The 26,626-nt window shown below is 41.7% G+C and overlaps 1 protein-coding gene across 5 annotated transcripts in view; it reads right to left on the bottom strand.

Annotated features, from left to right (window-relative positions):
• The window catches only part of NT5E (5'-nucleotidase ecto), a 109,450-nt gene that overhangs the window by 72,254 nt on the left and 10,570 nt on the right, over positions 1 to 26,626 (bottom strand). For all 5 annotated transcript variants that reach the window (XM_058307115.2, XM_058307117.2, XM_058307119.2 and 2 more), the window contains exons 2-3: positions 16,338 to 16,560; positions 12,066 to 12,254 (exon numbers count right to left, since the gene is read on the bottom strand). In XM_058307115.2, the coding sequence (XP_058163098.1) occupies positions 12,066 to 12,254; positions 16,338 to 16,560 (412 nt within the window). The remainder of the gene's footprint in view (positions 1 to 12,065; positions 12,255 to 16,337; positions 16,561 to 26,626) is intronic.

Genomic DNA, 26,626 nt, shown 5'->3' with positions numbered 1-26,626 from the left:
TAAGCCTAAAGAAAGTGGTTCTTTCTTGGAGTGTGTTTCCCTGATCTGTGGATGTGTTGATTAATAAGTAAATTTTCTTATTCTAAAAAGCAAGGTTTTCAAAATTGCAAGGGTAAAATTTGTGGAGAGCTGAACAATATTGAAAATAACAATAAAGTCTTCCAACCCCCCTCACTTATTCTAATGAAGCAGGATGCATCATCCCTTCCAAGTACTCATACAGCCATTAGAAGCAGCATGAAGGACAAGCACTAGGTTCATCTGGTCGGTTTTATTTATAATTACATGTTGAACTCCAATTATTTTTGAGAAGGAAATTCTGTGGTCATTAGCATTATGTATATTCTCTCAATTAATCAAAAAATTTGAACTTCACATTCAACATGTGCCTAAATCCAGAAGCAATGAACATTAGGTATGCAAGAAAATAAATTGATCAATCAAAAAAGAAGTCTTTCTTTTAAAGGAGCAGCATCTGTTTACATTCATTCAACAGTATTGAGCAGCTGCCTTCCATATGTCAGCCACAGACGGGAGTCTGTGAATGGACACTTTGAGGCTAGCAAGGAGAGAGAAAAGGCTGATAAATTAGTATGGAAAAAGGAGTTCAAGAGACTTGAGGTTTCCTTAAGGCTGAAGGCCAGCTCTAACAGGTGAGAAAGCTTTAAGGATAGGAGATTGTGACAGGAGAATCAATGGGGTTTTGAAGGTGGAGTAATTCTAGATGATAACCAAGTCTCATCCTGTGGTCCCAGCATGTCACTGAAATGGAGGTGAGAGTCCTTGTGATGTGGGCTATGGGTGGAGGGCTCTTTGTCTCTTCAGAGATAACTAAGTTGTTTGACTTGTGGGTGTGGAACGGTGGGGGGCTGCAGTCCTGCCCTTGGGGACTGCCAGCGGCTCCAGTCCCAGGAAATGTTTAACAATGCGGGGGCTATAAACTTTAAGTATTTAGGGGAAATGCAAAAACCAAATGTGCTAAAGGCTTATCTAGAATGTCTGGAGTCCATGCTAAAAGCTTACCTAAGATGTGGAAGATATATGCTAATTGAAGCCTATTGAGAACTGAAACAAAGGGACCATTTGGCCTTTCCTCTCTGTATAAAAGACGTTTGAAAATCTTGTTCAGGGCTCGGGATTCAAACTGAAAGCTCCCGAGTCCGCCGGCCGTCAATAAACCATTTTTCCTTCTCAAAATCATTGCTGAGTCCTGGCCTCTCTATACTCAAATAATTGAACTTCTCTTAAATTCCACAACATTTTTGGCGACTCTGGTGGGACAATAAATGAAGGCCAGAGACGGTAGCATTTTGCTGCCCCTTCCAAATCCCCGAGGAAGCCAGGAGGACTCGGGTGAACCCCAAATCTGGGCGCCCCTGGATTAAATTTAATCCAGAAAAGATGTGGGCTCCACCAGAATCTTCCCGACAAAATCGAGGGGCAATGGAAGGTCTGAAGAGAAAGATTCTGGGAACGAAAAAGAACTCCGAACATGGAAGAAGGTAAGACTCCCCGGGTGAGCACAGTCTGGAAGGCCCTAGCTTTAATTGCTAGGAAGGGGAGGCTGATCACCTCCCGAGAGAACCCTAGTAGCCCCAGAAGGCTGGGGGGAAGCCGTTCTCTCTAGGCTTGGGAAAAGGAGGAAAACCGGGGAAAAGCCCTGGTGTTTTGGGTTTGTCTAACTGCATGTTAGAATCTGGTACTGGTCTTATATCCACTAAAGGAGTGGAGTCTCGATTTTAATAGGAAAGGCTATTTATAGGTTCAAGTCCTAATGTCCTGGAAATTGGTCTAGATTAAGGAAAACAAAACTTGGTTACAGGAAAATGGATCGGCTTTTCTGGTGGAGCTTGGTCTGGGTGTAAAGTTTAAACAGTGGAAAAGTCTAGCTGAAATCTTTTGTTATGGTGCTAATTTGTGAATGAATTCACTTTATACCAAATGTTAAGTGTTCTGAGGTTTGTGATGGCTGTGGGGGCAGCCATGGTGAAAATAAATATATAAACTTGTGGGTCAGATTAGTGACCTTTGTGCTTCTGTCTGTGTCAGCTCAAGGCTAGTGTTGGAGTTGTGTCCTTATGTAGAGTGGAATTACAGCTGAGCTGGAGCCCTCCCTTGCCATTGGCAAGGGGGTGAAATGATTCTGGGGCAAAAGCTGAGGAGTCTGGCTGTTTGTGGAGTCTAGATATTTGTGCATGCTCTGCTGTCTTGTCTCTGGGGCAAAAGCTGAGGAGTCTGGCTGTTTGTGGAGTCTAGATGTTTGTGCATGCTCTGCTGTCTTGTCTCTGGTCTGGTCCTTTGCCGGGGCTTAGAGGCCATCTGTGTCCGCGCCAAGCACCCAAGTTTGTTGGGAATGTCCCAGTCAGGGCGGCTGGGTTCCTGGGAGAGTTGCCAAATTTGAGTAGGTTCTGTCTGCCCATTTTGGCTGAAAGCTGGAAAGGGGGGAGCGGCTTGCCCCTTTCCAGTGAGTCCACCCTTCTATTCATAAGCCGCATTCCTGTTTCTTGTGCACCCGACTGCCTGGAAGGGGGGGAAGTGAAGGAGGTGAAAAGCAGAATCAGAATAAATGCAGTAAAGTTCCCTCCTTAGGGTGTCAAAGCCAAAATACGTTTGCATTCTGCTCAGGTTCTTAGAAGGTATTGTAGTAACCTTAAGTAAGAGAATGGGTTCTGTGAAGGTAAAATTTGTCTTAAGGGTATAAATAATTATAAAAGTTTTACAAAGCATTGTTTAAGGTATTTAAGTGGCTAATTGCAGAAAGTCATTATTTAACAAAACTGAATTGATAATAATAATAATAAAAGGCAATTTTATAACAAACTTATTCGGCAGCCAATCTCCCCTGCCAACTTGCTTCCAAAAAACTGTTTCTGGTATTATTACATGCTACTAAGTATTTAAAGTGAAGAAAAGTTCATTATTTTAACAAACTTGTTTAGTATTAATGGCAATTATATGTTGTAAGAAGTTTGCCTGGTAACTTAGTATGTGGGATATATGGAGTGTGTTTTTATTGTTAAGGAAACAGAAGATGATTTTGTCCTAAGATAAAATGATTGATTATTGGAAAGAGTAGAGTGTGGGACAGAACCTGAATGAATACTGAAAGTGTAGAAGGTTTGTGGAAGGGAAATTTTTATGATTAAATTGAGTAAGATCAATATACAAAGAAAATCTTTTATCAATAGCTTCTTGTGCTTTAACCTCATCATATCCTCAATGTTTGAAGAAGAGTCTTACCTCTTTTAAAAGAACATTTTATGTTCTAGAAATCAAATCCTGAAAAGTAGCCTTTTATTTCAAACTAACTGCAAGAGATTTATTCTTTTACTTTAAAGGAAAAATTAAAGTAATGGTTAAGTTCATTTAATATGTTATAAGTTGAATGAAAGGTATTTAAAGGTGTTATAAAATAGGTTTTAAAAAAATTAATAAAAACTGTAACTAAGAGTTAAAATCATTTATAAATGCATTTATATTATAAAACAGTGGAAAGACAATAACTGAGATTATAGCTGGGTGAATTTAGCCTGAAACTATTATTTAAGTGTAAATTCTACACTAACCTTTCCTTTGTTTATGGTTACTTCAAGCCTAACCTCACCCTTTGCCTTTGCCTATGGTTATTTCATAATTGAGAAGAGCTGGGACATCACTGTCTCCTCTCCTGGTATTAGTAACCCTTTCTCTCATGAATTCAAGTGTAAACTAAATAAATTGCTGCCTGATAGAATAAGGTTAAATGGCCACTGGAGTTTTATTATCTCCAAAACCAAAAAGGGGGGTGGAGGGGGAGAAGTCTCCTGCCTTGACGGTCAGTGTTCCTAAGAATGGCAATTCATGAGAGAAAGCAGTCTGTCTCCCTGAGGCTTCAAATAGCCTCAGTATATATATATATAAAATTAATCTTGTTGCTTATCCAAAATTCTGCTAATTTCAAAGTAAAATATAAAGTTCTAAAACAAAATGGTGCTAAGGCATTGAGGACATTTTGGTTATTACAATCCATTAAGTAAGAAAGAAAATTCTTGTGGTAAACTGCATGGTCATAGTGCAAATTAAGAAGAGTTTCAAAAGTCTTTGAAAAGTTTAAAGTAACTAAAGTCATGTTGTTGTGTCAAACTATTCATGTCTGCCTATTTGCTCAAATTGTTGAGGTTAAATATGCAGTTATATAAGTAATATGTATTTCTGGACCCCTAATTAATTAAGCTAAACAGTATATAAAATAATGCAAATTACAAGTAATATCAATGAGTTGTGTTTGTGTCTAACTCTTTGTGTCTGCCCCTTTTTAAAAAAATGCTCAATGTATGCCTTCATACATCAGGATAATATCAAATTAACAAATAAAAATTCTTAAAAGAGGTCTATTCAAATTGTTAAAAATTAAATATGCAGTTATATTTATAAATATTCTTAAAGCCCAAATTGAACTAAGCAGGATGAAAAAGTCATAGAAATCTGATTATGGAAACAATTGGGAAAGGGCCTCCTCTTTGCAAGAGCTTTTAAGGCAAGACTAGGTGTGGTAGATTAAACCTATCTACTAGGCTAGGGAATTAAGAATCAGTTTGCCTGGTAATTTCCCAGTTTAAACCTTTGTCAGCCATAAATTGCAAAAGAAAAAACACACAAAGATTAGGTTAATTTTCACATAAGAAAAATGTTGATGTAACCTGGCGGCCTGCTGCCTCAGTCTCCCACTCCCGGGTTGGACAGCAGTGGAGGAGACCAGTTTAGGCCAGTCCTATGGGCAGTGGAAGGATGCCCAAGAAGGAGCTAACTAAGTCGGTGCCATTTCAGCACTAAATTCTATTCCTTATTTGAAAAAGGGGGGAGCAGGTAAAAACTAAAATGGTTGGAATGTGATAGAGGAAGCAGTTAAATCAAACTTTTGCGTGGGAAAGTTAAATCTCAGATAAGCTGTAACTTCTGAAGTATCCAATCTATGGAAAAACAGGAAGAGCTTGCATGCTAGGCTTAGGGGTATAAATTGTGTCATTTTTCTTTGTTCGTGGCACCAGCCATATCTGGCTCTGCGCCCCTTCTTGCAAGATTGAGAATAAATTATTTTCTTCTCCACAATCTGGTGAGCCTTAATTCTTCCAGAAGATTTCTTTCCAACGAAATAAAGGTAATTAGTGGCTCTATTAACAAATTTCAGTAAGTAAAGGAAAGTCCATAAAAACTATGGAGAGATCTTTCCTGGGTTATGATTTTTAAAAAAATTAAGTAATTGTGTAATGTGTTTTAAAACCTGGTAGTCAGTATGCATGTGTTTTAAAACCTGGTAGTCAGTTATGCTTTTAAATTAATAATTTTCATAACTTAAAGAAAAGAAGTTTTTAGCTTCCTGTAAGGGAAAAAGAGAACATTCCTTGCATAAACTATTATGGTTTCAATTTTATTTAACTTGAGTATAATCTCCCATAGTTAATTTATAAACTGAATTAACATTATGTACGAAATCTTTAGAGTAATGAAAATTGTAAGTTCACATTGGTGAAATTAGGCTAAAGGAAAAAGATTGTAGATATGCTCTCTTAAATAAAGAGTAAATTTCTTTCATTGGTAATTGTAATTTAGTAAGTTTATTTAAACATGAGGTGTCTAGTCAATGCGGTTATAGTCAATTATAAAGAGTTTGTAAAACATCTTCCAAACTGAAAATGTTTAAATAGTTCTAGTTGTAGAAGTCATTGTTAACTAAAGAAACTTAGATTGGTATTGGTAGCAGAAATAACTTCATGATAATAAACCTGTCTGAAGGCCACTGCAAAATACACATTTAAGTAAATGGTAATAAAAAGTTGTCTTGATTCTATTGGAAATATTCTGTTTTCATTCTAACAATGAAAAATAATATTTTTCCTCTATTACTAAAGTAAAGTACCTACTGTTATCTTCATAGTAAAATTGTGTAAGTAAATAGTCATTTGATATATGTATTGCGTTAAGTTGTTTAAAATATATATATAAAACAAGGAATAAACTTTAACATTGTCAAACTCTTGTGCATTCGAACCAGGCCTTGTATACATTACAGGTGGCCTCTCCATGTGAGTTATTGGCTAAGCTGATCACTGACCCCTCAATTAAAAATATGTGCTATATCAGTCTCTGGTTCTGCTCCTGAAGTTGATGGAAACTATATTGCAGTTTCAAGCTCCTGCAGCCAATAATGACTCGGTACAGCCAAGTGTACAATGGATATCGCCTCCAGACTGGCACTGTTCCATGGTGCCAGAGAGCACTATGCACCAGGCTAGTAGAATACTGGAAAATCTCTCTAAGATGAAGGATGCTGCAACTTGTTCACTGCGTTGAAGAACATGCTAAGTGGAGCCATGATACCAGGATACTGTAAGTAAAACTTAAACACAATTGGCATTATGGCCTGCTCTCATGGAGAGATAACATGTAAGGTATTACAAACCTGAAACTCAAAACTAATAATTGCAACTCTGAATCCTTATGCATTAAGTAATACATTAGTTAATATTAAGTGCTGTACTTTTATCCTGTACTAAATATATGCCTAATAATTGTAATGTTATCTTTTCTATTTTGGATCAAGTGCAGAAGTATATTAGACATGTTAAATTCCTGGTAAAATCATTTTCTAAACAGTTAATAACATGTCTATAGAATAAGGTGGCAGTCTCAGCCAGTCTCAGTCAACTTCTATATTCTGCTGTACTCTGCTGTGTAGCAAAAGTGAGGCTTGCTTGCTGATGGTGAGTCACCTATTGAACAAGTCAAAATTGCTAGAAATTGTACAATGAAAACCAAGGTGTAAAAATCTTTATTCTGTAGTTCTGATCACTCCCACAGGTGAAAACTAAGAGTATTTCCAAATTAGTGTTCTAATCCTGAGTGAAGCCAGTTGCCCAAGGAGTGCCAGTTCACCAGGAGCATCTGACAGAGCGAATGAGTGTCAATCATTGAACAGCTTGGAATGTGTCTTCAGACAAAGCTAAGTGTCTGTTGCAATTTCTCTCTAAAGATGGATAACTTAAAAAATATATATATATGCTGTTCCCACCAGCTTTTAAGGAATGCCATCTTTATAGGCACCTAACCTTGTCTACCTCTGTAATCCAATGTGTCCTCTTTTAAAAACAGGTATTCCAAATTTTTAATTAAGTTTGTTTCTTTCAGAGTGAACATCTTATTAACCATATGAAAACTTCATCCAACTTCGTACAGAATGCCAGATCCATCTTCCTCCAGTTAGAATAAATTAAAGAGTTTTTACACCTTATTAGGCAATGACTACAGCCCATGGCCAGCAGGAAGCAGTTACAGAAAAGAGATCGTCTCCCTTCAGCACCCCTTTTAAATTAAAGGTGTAAACTCTTTTAAATAAAAGTAATAGATGGATCTGGAACCTGACTGGAAATCCACGTGAGTGCCAGTGGCAGCAGAATAACTGCGGGAGGCCCCTGCCCAAGATTCTGCTGTCCAGAATGAAAAGTTCTAAACTTCTAAAAACAGTCCTGGATGCTGTACTAAAGACTGATAAATAATCAGTCAAGACAACAAACAGCCATCCACCTCATAGCTCCAACAATAATTATGCCAAAGCTTAGCAAGTAAACTTTGGCAGAAAGGGGGGAATGATGTGGGCTATGGGTGGAAGGCTCTTTGTCTCTTCAGAGATAACTAAGTTGTTTGACTTGTGGGTGTGGAACGGTGGGGGGCTGCAGTCCTGCCCTTGGGGACTGCCAGCGGCTCCAGTCCCAGGAAATGTTTAACAATGCGGGGGCTATAAACTTTAAGTATTTAGGGGAAATGCAAAAACCAAATGTGCTAAAGGCTTATCTAGAATATCTGGAGTCCATGCTAAAAGCTTACCTAAGATGTGGAAGATATATGCTAATTGAAGCCTATTGAGAACTGAAACAAAGGGACCATTTGGCCTTTCCTCTCTGTATAAAAGACGTTTGAAAATCTTGTTCAGGGCTCGGGATTCAAACTGAAAGCTCCCGAGTCCGCCGGCCGTCAATAAACCATTTTTCCTTCTCAAAATCATTGCTGAGTCCTGGCCTCTCTATACTCAAATAATTGAACTTCTCTTAAATTCCACAACACTATGAGCCTCAAAGGAGTTAGATGTATAATGAAATTCACTGCAGTAGCAAAAGGAAGTTACAAGGTGAATCTACCACAAACAATCTTTTCAAATCCCCAAATTTGGAAAAGTAAACAATCAGCCTCTTTGCATAGTTGATTTTCTAGGCAAGAGGATGTTAGAATAGAAACAATCATAGAATTAGCACTCCTAATCCCTGTACTTTGCAGATATATAAATTGATAGCTGCACTCACACAAGACCACAGCTAGAGTCCAAAATTCCGCTAAAATATTAGGAGGAAAAACAGAGAGACAGCAATCTTAAGAGTCTGCCTTCAAGACTTGCAAAGATAATAGAGTCAGCTGGCATCATCTTCAGGTTTCAATCTATACTCCTTTTATCATTTTCTTCCCCAAAGCCAACAACACAGAGCAATTCATAACTCTAGGATTTAACTTCTTTAGAGAAGGCAATTGAGTCCTAGCCCCCATCCTTGCAATTTTAGTAAGAAACTTGTAGGCCTGGTCTGGGGGCAGTAATCTTCTTTCTTCACTCTGACATGCAAATGGGGTTGTGTGCATATGCACAGTAATTGGTATCCTAGGATTCTGACTTTGCCTCAGAGAATAACTAATGAAAGCCTCTGGGGAAGAATTTTTCACAGGTCTTATCCACAGAGCTTGGATATAACTGAAATAAGAAGAGCTAAAGTGCTTGGTCCTGTTCTAAGGTGATTTATCTATATCTGTTCATTACCCTCATTCTACAGACAGAAAGCAGGCATAGATAGTTTAAGTAACTTTCCTGGGATCCCACATGTGATGGTTTAGTTTAGGTGTCAACTTTACTAGATCACGGTGTCCAGTTGTTCAGTCAAGAAAGCAGTGGCCTGCCCTAACACTGTGAAGGTATTTCATAGATGGATTTGCACATTAGCTAGATGATTGTATCTGTGGCTGATTGCATCTACAGTCGACAAAGGAGACTGACCTCATCCCATCAGTTGGAGATCTTAAAAGCCAGAACTGAGGATTTCAGAAATCAGAAAGAAGAGTTTTTTACTCTACTTCAGCCAGCCGCTTCTCTTGGGGAATTTAATTCCACTTTCATTAGAGTTTCCAGTTTGTGGCCTGCCCTACAGAATGTGGACTTGCCATTTCTCATGGTTGCATGAACCAATTCCTATAATAAATCTACTTACATATATAAAGGTTATATATATCTCCTGTTGGTTCTATTTTTCCGGAGAACCTCAACTAATACACCACCGCTAGTTAGTGGGAGAGCCAGTCACACTCCAGAGTCTTAGCCTCTACCCAGTGCTATCCAAAGACATTTCTCAATGGAATTTTTCTGGGTCTTAAGTAAAGGGTCCGTCAGTACGTTCATCCCTCCTGGAGTTACTCAAGTGGCTCTCAGATTTTTTTTTTTTAACTTATTATTTATTTATTTCTCTCTCCCATCCTCCCATGCCCCATTGATATGCTCACTGTCTGCTTTTTAGGAGGCACTGGGAACTGAACCTCGGACCTCCGGTGTGGGAGGGAGGCACCCAATCACTTGAGCTACCTCCACTCCTTGCTTGCTGTGTCTCTCATTGTGTTTCTTTACTGTGTCTCTTCATGGCATCATCTTATTGCATTATCTTGTTGGTCAGCTCGCTGACTTGCTCGTCTTCTTTAGGAGGTACCAGAAACGGAATCCAGGCCCTCCCATGTGGTAGGCAGGTGCCCAGCTGCTTGAGCCACATCCACTTCCCTGCTCTTAGATTTTTTACTGTACCATTACCCACACTAAGAAAGTTGGCTATTACTGCTCACTGCATATCAAGTGTCCTTATCACACTTATATATAAAAACATTGCTTGCTGTATGCCTGGAGATATGCTCACCACTTTATATATATCTTTTTTCCATCAAATAATATTTATCCTTACTATGAACAATGCAAGTCCCTATTCTATTAATCTAGTCTGTTAAAAACAAAAACCTGCTAGTCATAACCCACTAAATTGATTTCACACCACTAACAGGTATAACTCAGCTTGAAATTATTCTTTACCCTGTGTCTATGAAGAGGCAAATTACTGGTGAAGGAATTGAACCAGCACACATAAATATCAGCGCTACTTTCTTAAGTGAAAGCCAGCTCCACTCCAAATTATTTCACCAAGGTCACGATTTTGATTGGCATATTATTTCTGATAAGCAACCTCAACTACCACTGTATACCAAGTACCACACTTAGTTTCTAAACTGCTTTTACATACATCATCTCACATAATTTCACAACAATGCCACTGTAGAGCATTATTCCCCATTTTGAAGATATGATAATGGGTTCAGCAAGGTTAAGTGACCTGCTCATGGTCATTCAAGTGAACTAAGAATGAGGGCTTCTGATTCAATATCGTGTTTCTTTCTTTCTTTTCTTTTTATATGCACATATTTCTTTCTGATTGCAGAAGTAATATGCATTCTTTTTTTAAAAACTTAGAAAATACACAAATGTGCTAAGAAGAAAATAAAAATTACCTTTATGCCCTTCTTAGTGATAATCCCTTTTAACATATTTGGGTACTTCCTATTGTTTTGGGTATTTTTGGGTTTTGTTTTTATAAAAATGGGATTACCTTGGACAGTCCATTTAGGAAAGGGAGAAGCAGCAGTGTGACAGTTTGAAGCTTTCTGTGAATCCCAGAAAAGATCATATTTTTAGAATTAATTCATTCCTGCGGGTGTGGGGCCCTTAACTGGATTGAATTCAGTTGGGGCCTTTGATTGAAGTACTTCAGTGAGGCATGACCCAGGGTGAGTCTCAGCCCTCTTGCTGGAGCCCTATAGGAATGGAAGAAACATGCAGAGACACAGAGAAAGAGCTGCCATTTTACCCTGCCATGTGAGAGAGGACCCCAGGATTACCTGTAGCCACAGAAAGAGAAACCAGGAGAGGTTGAGAGAGAGACTGGAGGTTGGAATCAGCAGAGCAGCCAAAGATGAAGCAACGAGGAGAGGGGTTGGAGGAGCCAGATGCTTGATCATCCACAGCTGAGCTCTGAGAGAAAGCATATTTAGATGATGCCTTCACGTGCCTAATTGCCTACAGCTGCAACTTGGTGAGACAGCATCTCTTAATGATGCCTTGATTTGGACATTTTAAAAGCCTGGGCTTCTAACCTAGTAAATTCTTATTGTAAAAGCCTACCCATTTATGGTATTTTTGCTTTAGCAGCCTTTAGCAAACTAAAACAAGCAGCCTCTTCCAGGGAGGGCTGTTCTCCCCATCAAAACCTTCCTTCCCACTCCTGATAAGAACTCTTTCCCCAGCCAGGCTTTCCTCTTCCTCCTCTTCTTGAACATACTTCAAAGCTACATGTAGTCTATGGGGTTAGGTGGTAGAGGCAGTAGGAAAGACAGAGCAAGACTTAAAAGATTGGGGACATAGATTCAACATGTGGGGGGAAAAGATTTTTCTAACGAAAATTACCCCAACACCAAGCTGAGAAGGAGCGAGAGTGAGAGTGTGCTATTCCCAGGGACCATGTGACTTCCAGAGCACTTACAGTCCTGGTAGGCAGTAGAGTCAGGACTTGAACCTAGAGTTCCAGCTTCTTCTGCTATCTGTGCAACCTACAAATCAAGTTCTGTCACTGTGAGGTATAAAGGTCTATTTATTTTGTTCATGCTTAAGTTTTTTTATGACTTTTTTTTTTATACAAGATGACTTTTGGGTGGGGCTCAGTAATCTTTTTGTCTTATATATATATTTTATATTAATAATATACATAAATTAGTGGGATTGATTTATAGTAATGAAGCCAATAAACTATTCTTAGTAATGTCTCTGTAAGATTTGCACATGTTCTAATTCAGTGTATTATATCTATCTATTAAACAGCAGTAAAAACAGTAACGGTTACAAAGGTAAAAGAATCAAAGTAAGAGAGTTAGACATCCGGGCTGGCAAAATTCTCCTGAAATGTTACCTGTATAAAGAAACGTGTTGGAGTGTCCTCCCACCACAATGTCCACGCCCCTCACTTTCTGAGCGATGAGTTTATCCATTTCAAAACCGGAGTGTCCCAGTGCAATGATTTTGTTCACATTTAGAGTTTTTAGCTTGTCTACTTCAGGCTGCAATGCAGTGATTTCATCTTCAAATACTAAATTATTTCCTAAGGAACAAAATAAATAAAATGGCCATTTACCAGCAATATTTTTTATTATACTTCTTAAATGCATACTAACATGCCAAGGATAAACATCTTAATTTACTAAAGCTTTTAAATCACTAAGACCAAAATGTATTTACAAATTAAATACAAAATACAATTCAAAAACAGTATCATCAGTCACATTCTCTTAATGTTGCATTAATTTAATACTGTGGATGCCATAGTTTTGCCAGAACTAAATCTCAAACTATGATGTGGCTTCAGATCTGGATTTGCTTTTTGTTTTTTTTTTTTCTTAAAGGCATTGCTAGTTTCCTTTGAAAAACTAGACCATCTCTCTCTTTTTTTTTTTTTTTAAAGATTTATTTATTTAATTTCCCCCCCTCCCCTGGTTGTCTGTTCTTGGTGTCTATTTGCTGTGTCTTGTTTCTTTGTCCGCTTCTGTTGTCGTCAGCGGCACGGGAAGTGTGGGCGGCGCCATTCCTGGGCAGGCTGCTCTTTCTTTTCACGCTGGGCGGCCTTCCTCACGGGCGCACTCCTTGCGCGTGGGGCTCCCCCACGCGAGGGACACCCTTTGCATGGCACGGCACTCCTTGTGCGCATCAGCACTGCGCATGGCCAGCTCCACACGGGTCAAGGAGGCCCGGGGTTTGAACCGCGGACCTCCCATGTGGTAGACGGATGCCCTAACCACTGGGCCAAAGTCCGTTTCCCTGGATTTGTTTTTATCCATTTCTGTATTCAAAGCCTCATAATACCAAGGCAGAATATACCTGAGCACATAAGCATGATGTACAAAACAGTTATTAGTAACTCCGAGACTCTGTTTGCAAGTTCAGAATAATTGGTCTTCAAAAGTAACAAAACTCTGTCAGCAAGTAGTCCTTGAATGCCAATTTTAACATGTCAACTGATCAGTGTCTTGCTCACTTGAAGATAATGTTCCTATGAGAGCATTACGGAGCTCTGCCTTAAGGAGGGGTCTGACTGACATATTGCTGGAACTGGGCACATGAACATTCTTCACTGGCTGCATATGCCCCCAACGATCGCCCTTGGCATAAGCTGATAAGGACGGGTCTCACTGCAGAGCCGGGAGCTCTGCCTGCTGCAAGCATGTGCTGCCCTGTGCAGCCAGCTGACCAGCTTCACCCACTATCTCTGTAGTTAAACTTCAGCAAGCCTTGAGGTCTGTGGCTTGTACTGGCACAGAAGTGACTGTAAACACAGACAAACTGCTGCCCTAAAGTCATATCCAGTAATTCAGCTGAAGGAGTCCCAGCAGCAAATAATCCAGACACTCTTACGCTAAGTTCTAAAGACCATCATTAAAATGAAAATGAACATGCCAAAAGATCAATAACATCTCATAAAGAACTGTCAAATTCCTTGGAGTCTGCAAACCCCAGGCTAAAAGGTTTTCATCTCTCTGAAGAACAACAAGACTGTTAAAAAATACGTCCTCTCTTAGATTGTGATGTTTAGGACCCTCTATGCGCTTTAGTGGGAGAATTCTTGTGTCTTTAACAGTAGTCAACTCAACATGTGTGAATTATTCTGGAAGATAAACGATAGGACTGATGTCACAGTCAGGGAGACCCCGGGCTGATGGCCTAAAAATCACCACTCACAGATGTGTTGTGGTGAACCTGCAGGGTTTTCAGTAACTTATAGGCAACATTTAAAAATCAGAGTTATAACACTGCCCACCATGAGAACATCAAGAGTAACCCGGCTCATGCCAGTCCCACCAAGAAGCTCAGGGCTCTCCAGTCTCAAAGCCTGTCACTTTCTCTGAGAGCCTCTCCCAGAGCATCCTTACAAGGAGAAGGTGTGCCCTCCCCTACACCACAATTGCGATTTCCTCTTGCTTAGTTTTTCCCTGCAGCACTTACCACCTTCTGACACATCAAATATTTTTTTTATGCATTCTCCCACTAATCATGTAAACCCCAGTGGTCAGGGATCTTTTGATTGCTGTGTCTGTAGACAGATATTTGGGGGAAGGAAGGGAGGAAGGAAGGGAAGGCGGGAAGGAAGGAAGGAAGGAAAGAAGGAGGGAAGGAGGGAGGGAGGGAGGGAGGAAGGAAGGAAGGAAGGGAGGGAGGGAGGGAGGAAGGAAGGAAGGAAGGGAGGGAGGGAGGGAGGGAGGAAGGAAGGAAGGAAGGAAGTTGAGAATTTCAGATGTTACTATGTTACTATTCCCTTCTTTGGACTGGCTGGCAAGAAGCAATGTCAAAGTTCAGACACGTCAGAAATCCCTGGGACCAAGCATCACATATGTACAAAGCTCTGGGATGTGTTTCAGGATGTCCTAGGGTCATAATGGGACAGGACTTGCATTATCTAGCTAAAATAAATTAAATGTGCTAGAAATACAAGTGACACCCTTGGGAACCCAGCCCTGAGGAACTGGGCTGGATTAGAGGCCTGAGATCTGTGGAGAAAACCCGCACCAGGCTGCCAGGCCCGTGGTCTTGGAAACAGCAGCTTGAACATGCAGTTCAACCTCTTTGTCACTTAGATCAATATCTGCAAAATCCTGCCCCTCTCTCCTGGGGGCTGTGGGAAAGAGCAACATCCCTTTATGTTGTCCCTCTGGGGTAGCTTGTGTATTTGATGTCTGGGGACCCTGTGTCTCTCCACCAACACGCCCCTCCCACACCTCCTACCTTCTTGTTGGGACTATTAAGCTTTTCTCCAAATCATGCCTGAACTCCTCAGCCTGGCATTCAGGAGGCCCTACGGTCAGGTTCAGCCCTGCTCTCCCCACACATAACCCACACTCCAGGAAATGGAACCAGTTCCCATTTCATGATTGTGGCCCCCCATGCTTTCTGGCTCTGTATGTATTCATTCCACCAAAACCACTGAGAACTTACAGTTACAAAGGCTCGATTACCTAAGGAACAGATGTCTGCCTGCCACCATGAGTCCCTGACAATCCTTCCACCCCAGAGAAGCTCCACTCCCCACCCCGTGTTCACCGCTGCCTGCATCCCAGCTGCCTCACCTCTGGAGCAGCATTAACTCAGTCAAGTCTGTTGAACGTTTTTTTTGAGAACATTCAAGAAAACTTTTTCAGTAACTTTTTCTTGAACTCAGGGTCTCCATGTGGGAAGCTGGCCTCAACCACTGAGCCACATAGGCTCCCCTGAGTTGGTTGTTTCATTTGTTTGCTTGTTGGTTTTTGCTTTTTTGTTTTTAGGAGGCACCAGGAATCAAACCCAGGACCTCCCATATGGGAAGCAAGTGCTAAGTTACTTGAGCCACAACCATTCCCTGGTTGACCTTTTTTGTTGTTGTTCCCAATGCCCTGGGCCTATTTTAACAACCATACTAACAACGACAGTAAAATATTATGTTTCTAATTGTTAAAGAATTCTATGTCCTTTATCAGTCAGTTCTTAATGGAACCCCTTGTTTCTGGATAGTGCTACCTTCTAGCTTCCCTATTTCCTTCAAATATGGAAAGAAAATTGGATAATTTGGAGAAAACCTCATTTTTTTTTCACTGTCAAAGTGTTCCAGTAAAAGTTGACTGAAAAAGTTTTCGTGAATGGTCTTAAGATGATATATATATAATACATATATATTTTCTATGAATAGATTTTAAGCCAGATAACAATAAAGTCATTAAAACTGCAAGAAATAATGAAGTGGGAAGAAGGAGAGTTAATCTGAGCATGTAAGAATTACACCAGAAAGTGAAGGAGAAGGAAACCTGCTATGATTGAGGAAGCTCTGGGCTTCCAAATTCCATAGGAAGAGGACAGCAGGCTTCGTGGTTCTTATCCTCTAGTAACGGAATCTGTGCTGCCCAGCACTGGATGTGAAAAGCCTTCTTTTCCAATTTACGATGCTCTGAATTAAGCGCAATCCTGTTCATGTCAACAAATAAGTTCACTAAGTAGAATAGCAAATATCTCTGAGGAATAACCTAAAACAACATAGAGCCCACCAGATTGATTCCATCAATGTAGTTCTGACTATACCATCTGCCAAGTACCACCCATAATTCCTACTTTTACCTACAATCCATAAAAATAATGTCGAACATTGATTTAGAAAAGAATAAAATACCTGTATCCGAGAGAACAGGGGTCTCTTTTGAAGTGTATCCAACAATTCCCACAACTTCATTACCAACGGTAAGAACTTTATATGGCAAATAAAGCCCTGATATTTGAGATGCCAGAGGCTCCTTTGCTTTAATGTTAGCACTCAGCACTGGAAAGTTGACCCCTCTGAGAAGAGGGTCTATCAGTCCTTGTACACCATTATCAAATTCATGATTTCCCAGGGCCTAGGAGAAAAGGAAAAGAGAAAAAGAATCAGGTACTCTGGAAATACCAACAAGAGCATACTTTAAAGACTATTACATTAGCCCCGTGGCTCCCAAAACCTGGCTAGCCTCTGTGAAGCAGGGGTCTCTGGCCTCTTGTCCATCTCACCCTCACATCCAGAGATTTCAGTCAATGGACCTGGAATGCGGCCCAGACATGTTATTTCTAAGAGCCCCCAGGATGCTCTGGTCATCAGGCTGCTTTGAGATCTGCTGCCCCAAGCCACACACCTCCTCCTGAGGCAGCATTAAAGTGCATAAGCTTGCCCTGGAGAGCCTGCTACTGCATCTCCTAGAGAGTCCAGCCACCCCCAGGTGTCCTCCCAGGAGGTCTGGGGCAGGTTCCAGAGCCTGTATTTACCAGGTTCTGCCCAGCCTTATCATGTTCTGTTTTCTCTCATAAGCCCACATTTCAGTTCCTTCAAACTGCCATCTGACATGAAATCAACAGGACTTTAGCAAAAGGCAACACAACAGAAACCAGGGGCTTCTCTTCCTCATCTCATCTCCTTAATCATCATTCTCTTGTGCTCCCACAATTGTTTCTTCCCAAGGACTCCAGGGGTCCTCTGATTCTTCTGGGAGAATCAAGGTCCCAAAAGGTAAGCAGGAAATAGCACTCTCTGTATTTCCAGTGCCAAAATGCTTGCTCTCTTCAGTGAGCACTAGACTACCCTTGTTTCATTTCCAGCAGTTCCAACTCAGAGGAAGAATACTATGGAAATGAACCCTCGGGGGGGGGGAGGGGGGGGGCTTCTGTGGAGATCCCCAGAGCACAGGCCTTTCCAAGGCTCTGGGATGGCTTAAAGCAACCCTCCCTCCCTCTTTCTTTGGCTCTCTGAAGAGGAATGCTCACTGCTCTGGGAGTGGCTGTGGGAAACCAACAGTTCGCAGCCTGTCATCTTGCAGCTCCCCCTGGGGAGCAGAGGGTCCATACAGAGGTCATCCTGACAAGCATGGCATGCCAGCCACCTGCCTCCAAAACCTTCCACCCATTCACCATTGGCCTCTTGGAGTAAACCCATCTTCTCCAGGTGCCTACCCACCTGCACTCTGGTTGCCGAGGTTGTTTTGCTAACTCACTGCTGATTTTACTTACTGTTGCGGGTCGTCAGGGAACAGCCCTGGCAGTGTTGGCTGGTGACTGCTCAATCTAAACTAGGATTCCTGTGTATTCTCACTGCTTTGCCCTCTTCCTTGCTGCCCCTTCCATTCTCTGCAATGGCATGCTAGTCGCATCATTTGTTTACGTCGTCCCGCTCCAGACCATGTGCTCGCCGAGCTACCACCTCCATGCTCAGCGCTGCCCCCCTCAACTAGCATCTACTGCAGATGTTTATACAGAGCAAAACAATTTCTTTAACTTCCCACATATCTGTTCCCCCTATTAAATTCAGAATTTCTGAATTTGCCTTTCTTCCACCTCTAACCATCTGCCCATTTTTTCTTCTAATCTAATTCCCTTTTATAGGCCGATCTAATCTTAAAGCTTCTCCCAGTCTTTGGTAATTGTCTTCTATGCTTAGCATGTCATGGTTTTTTCCTATGCTAGAAGAAGTCCTCCTTATCACATTATGACAACTATCTTGCTTAACTCTACAGGTTTGTTTTTATGAAATATTTCTGTAATTGTTCATGAAAAAATATTCTACTTGCCAGCCACCTTGCAGTTTATCAGCAACATTATAATCCTAGCAGTTGGCAATAGCTGGAGTTATATTTTGTCATTTATTTGTTACTTGTTTAATGTCTTCTCCCTTCCTCTCTTGAAAGTGGTGACTCTAACAATCTTTTCATTTCTCTACTCCTGATCTGCAGTACTCAGTGATTACTTGTGGATGGACTGACTGAACAAGCTCATTCACGCTCACCGCTTCAACACCAAATTTAAAATCTCCAGCCCAGATTTTTCTCCTGACTTCTAGATCTGTATGTCCAAATGCCGTGTGGATATTTCCTGATATTTCACAGGTATCCCAAGCTTTCCATGTTCAAAGCCCCTTCCTCTGGACTCCCCACCATCTACTCAGTCCACAAAGCCAGAGACCTTGGAGCAGCAGAATCCCTCCCATTCTCCCTCTCTCCCTCACCTCTCACCAGCACCCCTTCTCATTACCTAACTGCTCCATTTTTCTTCCCCCCTGCTGATACTACCTTGGTGCCAGCCTCATTATGCTCTCCTGGACCACTGTAGTAGCTTCCTAACTGGGCTCTCAGCTATCATCTTTTCCTTCTCTAAACCATTCTTTTTTATTGCTGCCAGAATAATCTTTCTGAAATGTAAATTGGATCTTGTCACTAGGAGCCTGAAGGCCCTACAGAGGTTCCCTGCTGCCTTTAAGATAAAATTCAATGTCCCGAGCAGGGTCAATGAAGGCTCTTTGGGGTCAGGCCTCACCTTCCCCTCCAGCCTCATGTCTGACACCCACCCTCTGACATGAGAGGCTAAGAGGCAGGACTCTGGTTCAAGAGCAGGCTCCAAAACCTAAGAGCAATGGCATTGGGTGGATTTTAAAACGCAGTTTCCTCTTAAAGGGCAGTGGGTGAATAATACAAAAGTTGCACTGAAAATTTGCTCAACACTTACGGTGACAGTTTGAGATTTTTGTGAATCCCCAAAAGAGAAAGATTATGTTTGTAAACTAATCTATTCTGGGTGTGATACCCTTTGATTATATTGGATTCAGTTGAAGGGTCCTTGATTAAATTACCCCTTAAGATTAGGCTTTGATTCAATCACATCAGAAAGGTGTGACTCAGGCTGAGTGTCTGTCCCCTTGGTGGGCTGATATAAATGGACACTCACTCAAGAAGACACCTAGGAGGAGATGAGCCATTTACTTGATAGTTTGAGGCTGATCTTGTGAAGAGACCAGAGCATCTGAGCAGCCGAGAAGGCCTCTAAAGAAATGAGCCCTGTGCCAGAGACTGATATAGGAAACCCTGAGAGACAAGCCCTATGCCAGCCTGCAGCTGAGATCAGGAAGGAGCTGGGCCCACGGAGCCTTAGGAGAAAGAGGAAGCCCAGGAAGGAGAGACCAGGCAGAGATCAGTGACCATATTGCTTCAGCATGTGGCACCTGACTTTGGTGAGAAAGCAACCTTGAGTTGAACTCTTTAGAGTCCTATAACTATAAGCTCTTTCCCCAAATAAATACCCTTTATAAAAACCAACAAGTTTCTGGTACTTTGCATCAGCACCCCTTTGGCTGACTAATATACTTACTAGGTAACACTTGTTACATGCCGGCAATGCAAAGTGATTTTGTATAGAAAACCTGGTTTTAGAGCATGAGGTTGCTCCCATTACTATGAGTAAAACTCATGCAGATGAGTAAAACTGAGACCTGAAGAAGTTAAATGAATTGTCCAAGGACACACAACTAGTAAGTGGTGGAGCTGGGACAAGATCCACATCTGCTGATGAGAAAGTGCTCAACCTCAATGCTTGGAGGTAAAGCACTTTGCACGGGGTCTACTACATACTGAGTGCTAGGGAAAAAAATTCCTAGCTGCTTGCAGTCTGTCACGCTTTCGCTTATCTTTGGACTTTTGTATGTGATAGATTGATTACACACACACACACACACACACACACATATATATATATGCAAGAGCGAGAGAAAGATAGAGAGAGGGAGGGAGGAAGAGAGAGGGTGACGAGAGACAGAATATTTCCTCTTCGTGTGAAACATTTACCACGTTATTCAACTAATGGCTCTGGCTCCTGAAGCCAGACGATCCTTCCAGAAGAGAAACTGCCCAAGAGCCCTTTGTTGCCTTCCCTCCCTGAGTTAGATGCACCCATGCATTGCCCATGTTAGGCCCTAGCAGAATTCTCATCTGCCCCAAGTAATTGGCCCCTTTAGAGCATGGCTTTACTCTCGATCTTCTGAAAAGCGGTGCCCAGAGCAGTCCTGAGAGCATAAATGTGCTCAATAAAGGCCTGTTCAATGAATGAACAAAAGAATCTCCAGCAAATATACTTTCCACAAAAATTAATTCAGAAAAATCTTAACACATATTCTTTAGTAATTCATATTTCCATTTCCCCACCTTGATTTTCTCCTACATATTTTTCCTCTATTGCATTTATTAGAACTAATTTTATTAATAACAGGAAAATACCCCAGAAAAATTTTGCCGAAGAGAACACAGAGAATAAAAGAACAGAGTAGATACTCTTTCCATGTTGTTTTCCATTTTATAGAGCTTTTATTACAAAAATATAAGAGATTTAAAAAACCATACTGCGATACCATACCTCCTTTTTGGTCTTCTCTCTGAAAATTCCACCCAGGTTTCCTTGTGGGTGCTTGTTAATTTTTTGTCTCTCAGCCCACAACCTCCCTCATGTTCTTTATAACTAATCCCAATCTGATCTAAATTGTTACTTGCCATTTCTTGCTTTGGCTTCTGCCTTAGGCAAACAATTTCCTTGACCCTGAATCATATTTATATGCTTTCTCTTCTTTTCTCTCTCATTTTTTTTCCTTTCCAAACATTTCATTTCTAATATGGCGTTCATTCACTAACTCCATTCATTCACTTGTCTTATGACAACCTTGTGTATTTTTACTGTAAACACTATAAATTTCATCAAATGCACCTTTTTGTAATTTAAGAGAACTGAGCCTGGCAAAATGGTCTTATTCAGTATCTCCAACACCAGAATCACAGAAGTAAAAAGTTGAACTTTGGTCCAACTCCAGCTTCTCACTGTCTTCAAGTAGTTAAAGGCCTAAAACACTTTTTTGTTGTTAAAGTACTGATCTATCATATGAAAGAAACTTTCCACACTCTCCATCTAGCCCAGCCCAGTATTTTCTACCGCTCATACACTTGAAATGTTGCCTGACATTTAAAGTCCAAACCAAATGAAAATGAAAGGACAAAAAGGAGATCAGTATTTGGTTAAATGAAAGTATGTAGCCCATTCAAAGACTTTGATTCTTCTGTGATTAAAATCCTATTGTTGGGAAGCAGATGTGGCTCAAGCGATTGGGCTTCCGTCTACCGTATGAGGACCAGGGTTCAACTCCTGGGGCCTCCTGGTGAAGGCAAGCTGGCCTCCATGGAGAGCTGGCCCACTTGGACTGCTGGCCCATGCAGTGAGCTGGCCTGAGTGGTGTGCTGGCCTGCGCAGGAGTGCTGGCCCAGGTGGAGAGCTGGCGCAGCAAGACGGCACAACAAAAAGAGACACAGAGGACAGACAATAAGAAATGCAGCAGACCAAGGAGCTGAGGTGGTACAAGAGATTGAGCGCCTCTCTCCCACTCCAGAATGCCCCATGATGTGTTCCCAGTGCTGCCTAAAGAGAAGACAAGCAGACAGAGAAGAATGCATAGCAAATGGACACAGAGAGCAGACAATGGGGGTGGGGGTGGGGGGTAAATTAATAAATCTTTAAAAAAATATCCTGTTGTTATTATTATTATTATTATTTTTTTTTTTTTTTAAAGATTTTATTTATTTATTTAATTCCCCCCCTCCCCTGGTTGTCTGTTCTTGGTGTCTATTTGCTGCGTCTTGTTTCTTTGTCCGCTTCTGTTGTCGTCAGCGGCACGGGAAGTGTGGGCGGCGCCATTCCTGGGCAGGCTGCTCTTTCTTTTCACGCTGGGCGGCTTTCCTCACGGGCGCACTCCTTGCGCGTGGGGCTCCCCCACGCGGGGGACACCCTTGCGTGGCGCGGCACTCCTTGCGCGCATCAGCACTGCGCACGGCCAGCTCCACACGGGTCAAGGAGGCCCGGGGTTTGAACTGCGGACCTCCCATATGGTAGACGGACGCCCTAACCACTGGGCCAAAGTCCGTTTCCCGTGTTGTTATTATTGAATGAACTCTTAGGAATACAGTCTCATGTTTTTCGTGCTGCATATTTGCCAATATTTATATCGATGTCCAGTGGCTTTGGAGATATTCTCTGTGGATTAAGGAAAAGATCCAGAAAGTTTTTCAGGTCCTATGAAACAGAATTGGAAGAATGAAGCTATCCTACCCTTCTAGACCCAAGTTTCTTATTTTGGTTATTAATAGCTAGGAATGAGGAGGAGCTTGTATCTGAAGTTTGGTTTGTAATTCACACAAACTGTATACAGGCCAGTGTCTACTTTCCCTATGGGCACAAGCAATTTCTTTACTTCAAAAAATGTACAGAGGAAAGCGGACTTGGCTTAACAGATAGAGCATCCGCCTACCACATGGGAGGTCCACAGTTCAAACCCCAGGCCTCCTTGACCCATGTGGAGCTGGCCCATGCGCAGTGCTGATGTGCACAAGGAGTGCCATGTCACACAGGGGTGTCCCCTGCTTAGGGAAGCCCCACACACAAGGAGCGCGCCCCATAAGGAAGATGGCCCAGCACGAAAGAAAGTTCATCCTGCCCAGGAGTGGCACCGCATACACAGAATGCTGATGCAGCAAGATGACACAACAAAAAAAGAGACACAGATTCCTAGTGCCACTGACAAGAATAAAGGTGGACACAGAACACACAGCGAATGGACACAGAGAAAAGACAACTGGGGTGGGGGGGAGAGGGGAGAGGAATTAAATAAAAATAAATCTTTAATAAAAAAAGAAAAACAGGTAAGTAGGAAGCAATCAAATCCCTATTCATTTATTTGTTGCCAATGAATTGCATGCTAAGAAAAATTCAAAATGGCATTCAATTATCATCCCTTGGGCACCAAATTAAATGATGCCTACCAAATTGAAGTGCAAACAGATGCAAGATATCATTATGCCACTCCCCTCTGCCCCTCCCCCTTTCCAGGACAGATGCTACTTAATTGATTGAATCAGTTTTTCCCACTGAGTTTGAAGCAGACCTCAGAATCCTTCTTATTCTGGCACTCCAGGCAGTAATTGTCAGTCAGCTAGAAACTGTGTTTGAGGTAAAATTATTTTTCATCTTCTGCATCAAGATAATAATTATAAGCATGGGATCTATTTATTGGCTTTTCTGCAACAGTGAAATACAAGTTTAGCAAATAACAAGCGCTGGAGACAATACAATTAAATAAAGGCGAAATGAGCCTTTCTGACTTTTCTCTCTTGATGAGGAATACTCTAAAAAGACTGCGGATGGAATGCGGAGGGAATTTCAGCAGTGACCCTGGGGCTCTGCTGCCTGACCACATCATCTTCTGAGGCAACCTGCCAACTTTCAAGATTTTTTCCTTCCCAAAGCTCTTCCTAAGAGGAGCTGCCTTTTATTCATGTACTCTTTTCATCTATAAACAAACGCTCCCTTGGGAAACAAGTAAATGGATGAATGAAAGAAATCATTAGAACCCTCCTCAGGGTGAGAGGAAAGGAAGTGAAAGCACTTGGTGTGAGCTGAGCACAGCAACGAGATCAGGGCCCACACCACAAGGCTGGTGTTTGCTCACAGTTTGCAGGAAGGGAAGAGAAGTCAGGTGATCTGGTGGCCTTCCGTGAAGGCCTCACATTGTTCTGGAATACTGTTTGTTTTTTGTTTTGGAAGTATTCAACTCTATTTGTAGAGGGGTTTTAGACTGATACTTATAGAAAAATTACACTGAAAGTATAGGGACTTCCCACATAACCCAAACACTCACACCCACACACCCACACACAGTGTCACCTATTATTGACCTCCTAGATTAGTGTGATACATTTGTTACAGTTGATGAACCACTACGGAAACACTGCTACTGACCAAAGCCTATCACTTACATTATGGTTCACACTTCGGGCTGTACAGTTCCACTGGCCTTGACAAATGCATAATGGCATGTGTCCATCACTGCAGCATCACACAGAAGAATCTCACCCCGAATATGCCCTGTGTTCCACTCACTCATCACTCTCCCTCCCTTCTGAACCCCTATCTTTATATCAATGTTACAAGCTCTTCCATTAACACGGGGTAATAACTGCAAGTACATTAAATCTACTTTGGTCCGTGGTTACACTGCCTGCTTATGACTGTTCATTCCTCAGTCTTGAGGGGTTTGGGATGATGTCCACTCTGACTGCTTCAGGCTGTTTTTGTTTTAGGAGGTACCAGGAATTGAACCTGGGACCTCGTACAGGCAAAGCAGACCCTCATCTACGAGCTACACCTGCTCCTGGACTTACTATTTTTAATGGGGAAATCTTTCTCTTCCTAATATTTCCAGTTACAGTTGATTGACAGTATCAGCTTCTCTTCCTTGTTATTAAATGATTAGACAATACATGTTAACTGATCCCCATGACCCATTTAAAATGTGCCTAATACATTGCATGACCCAGGAAAAATACTCAATAAATATATATTGAGGGAATGAATAAACACATAAATAATTGGTGGGGTAAAAAAGAGAGACAGAGAACTTCCAAGGGTGAAGACTGTGGTCCCCCCTCTGCCCCTTGGCCAGAGGCGTCAGCTTCATACACAGCCCAGAACTCTGCACAACTATCAACATTTTCTATGTGGGCTGTCATGAAAAAAGGTGCCAAAACAAAGCCTCTCTGACCTTAGGTGACAAACTAGTAAAGAGACCAGTCACCTGATGAACGGGATGTGGCAGCCACAGAGTGATCATTTTACAGGAAACTGAGCCACAAAAGGCAAGCAAATCACAAAGCCCTGAAAGCTGAAAAAGCCCACAGGCCAAGAACCAGTTAGGCCTATGCCTTGGACAGAGCTGGTTTTCTCAACTGGGAAATGCATGTCCCACATAAAGCCTTGATGCGTCATGGTCATCATCAGATCCCAGCTCTGATGAGATCCTGATATAGCATCATGAGTTGGCTTGCCTCATCATGCAACAGGATTTTTATTCCAAGTATTACTAGAAAACGTAGCTTTTTCCAAATGTTGCGATGAACTCCCTCCAGTCTGGCTCTGTCTGGCTTGGCACAGGCAAAGGAGGTACAGACTCTGTAAAAATGTGCCAGTGGGAAGAGGTGAGCAGGCAGAGGCCTGAGCACCTTTCCTTTTGCTACACTGAGTTGTCTGGGACCAGTGCCCAGCAGATGTTTACTGAACATATAATAAAACCACTCACTCTACCTGCTCCCTGTAATTGGGTTCCATTTTACTCTATAATGAGCTGTGTAAAACTTTTTGGAAGAAGACAGGATATGAAACAAACTTGGTAAACAGTAGTTAAGCAATATCTTAGATATAAAATGAGAGGAATCAAGTTGCATGGAAGCAGGTGAAAAACAGTCAGCTGCATCACTATTCACTGCTCAACCTTCTGGCAGCCCCTCTCAGGGTTTTCTTTGCATTTTCCGTATTTTTATTTAAAATTATCTTTAAATTTCTATTACTAACTTATCATCACTGTGTGTGAATGGAACAGATCTTTTTTAAAAAGGTCTGTTGGGAAGCAGACTTGGCCCAATGGATAGGCCATCTGCCTACCACATGGGAGGTCCACGGTTCAAACCCTGGGCCTCCTTGACTCATGTGGAGCTGGCCCATGCGCAGTGTTGATGCACGCAAGGAGTGCCCTGCCACGCAGGGGTGTCCCCCGCGTGGGGGAGCCCCACATACAAGGAGTGCGCACCGTAAGGAGAACTGCCCAGCATGAAATAAAGTGTAGCCTGCCCAAGAATGGCATTGCACACACGGAGAGGGGACACAACAAGATGACGCAACAAAAAGAAACACAGATTCCCGGTGCTGCTGATAAGGATAGAAGCGGTCACAGAAGAACATGCAGCGAGTGGACATAGAGAACAGACAACTGGGGCTGGGGATGGGGGGAAGGAAGGGGAGAGAAATAAAATAAAAAATCTTAAAAAAAAAAAAGGTTTGTTGAACTGTTGTATTATGTGTATGTATATGAACATCATTTAGATTTCACAGTGGAAGTCAGTGGGAAAATGGAGCTTTGTGAAGCCTCTATTGGAAATCTGCTTAGGTGAACAACCATTTGGTCTGTCAAAGGGCACCTGTATCTCAATTAGAAATCGGACATTTCATTGCCTCAACTTTGTTCATAGAGGACTATAAAACTTACAGTGAATTTAAAATAAGGGGATTTCAAGAAAGAAAATATTTTTC

Source organism: Dasypus novemcinctus, chromosome 11, assembly GCF_030445035.2.
Source record: "Dasypus novemcinctus isolate mDasNov1 chromosome 11, mDasNov1.1.hap2, whole genome shotgun sequence".
Lineage (NCBI taxonomy): Eukaryota > Metazoa > Chordata > Mammalia > Cingulata > Dasypodidae > Dasypus > Dasypus novemcinctus.
The sequence above is the reverse complement of the archived record's forward strand: the minus strand, read 5'-3'. Positions and strand labels throughout refer to the sequence as shown.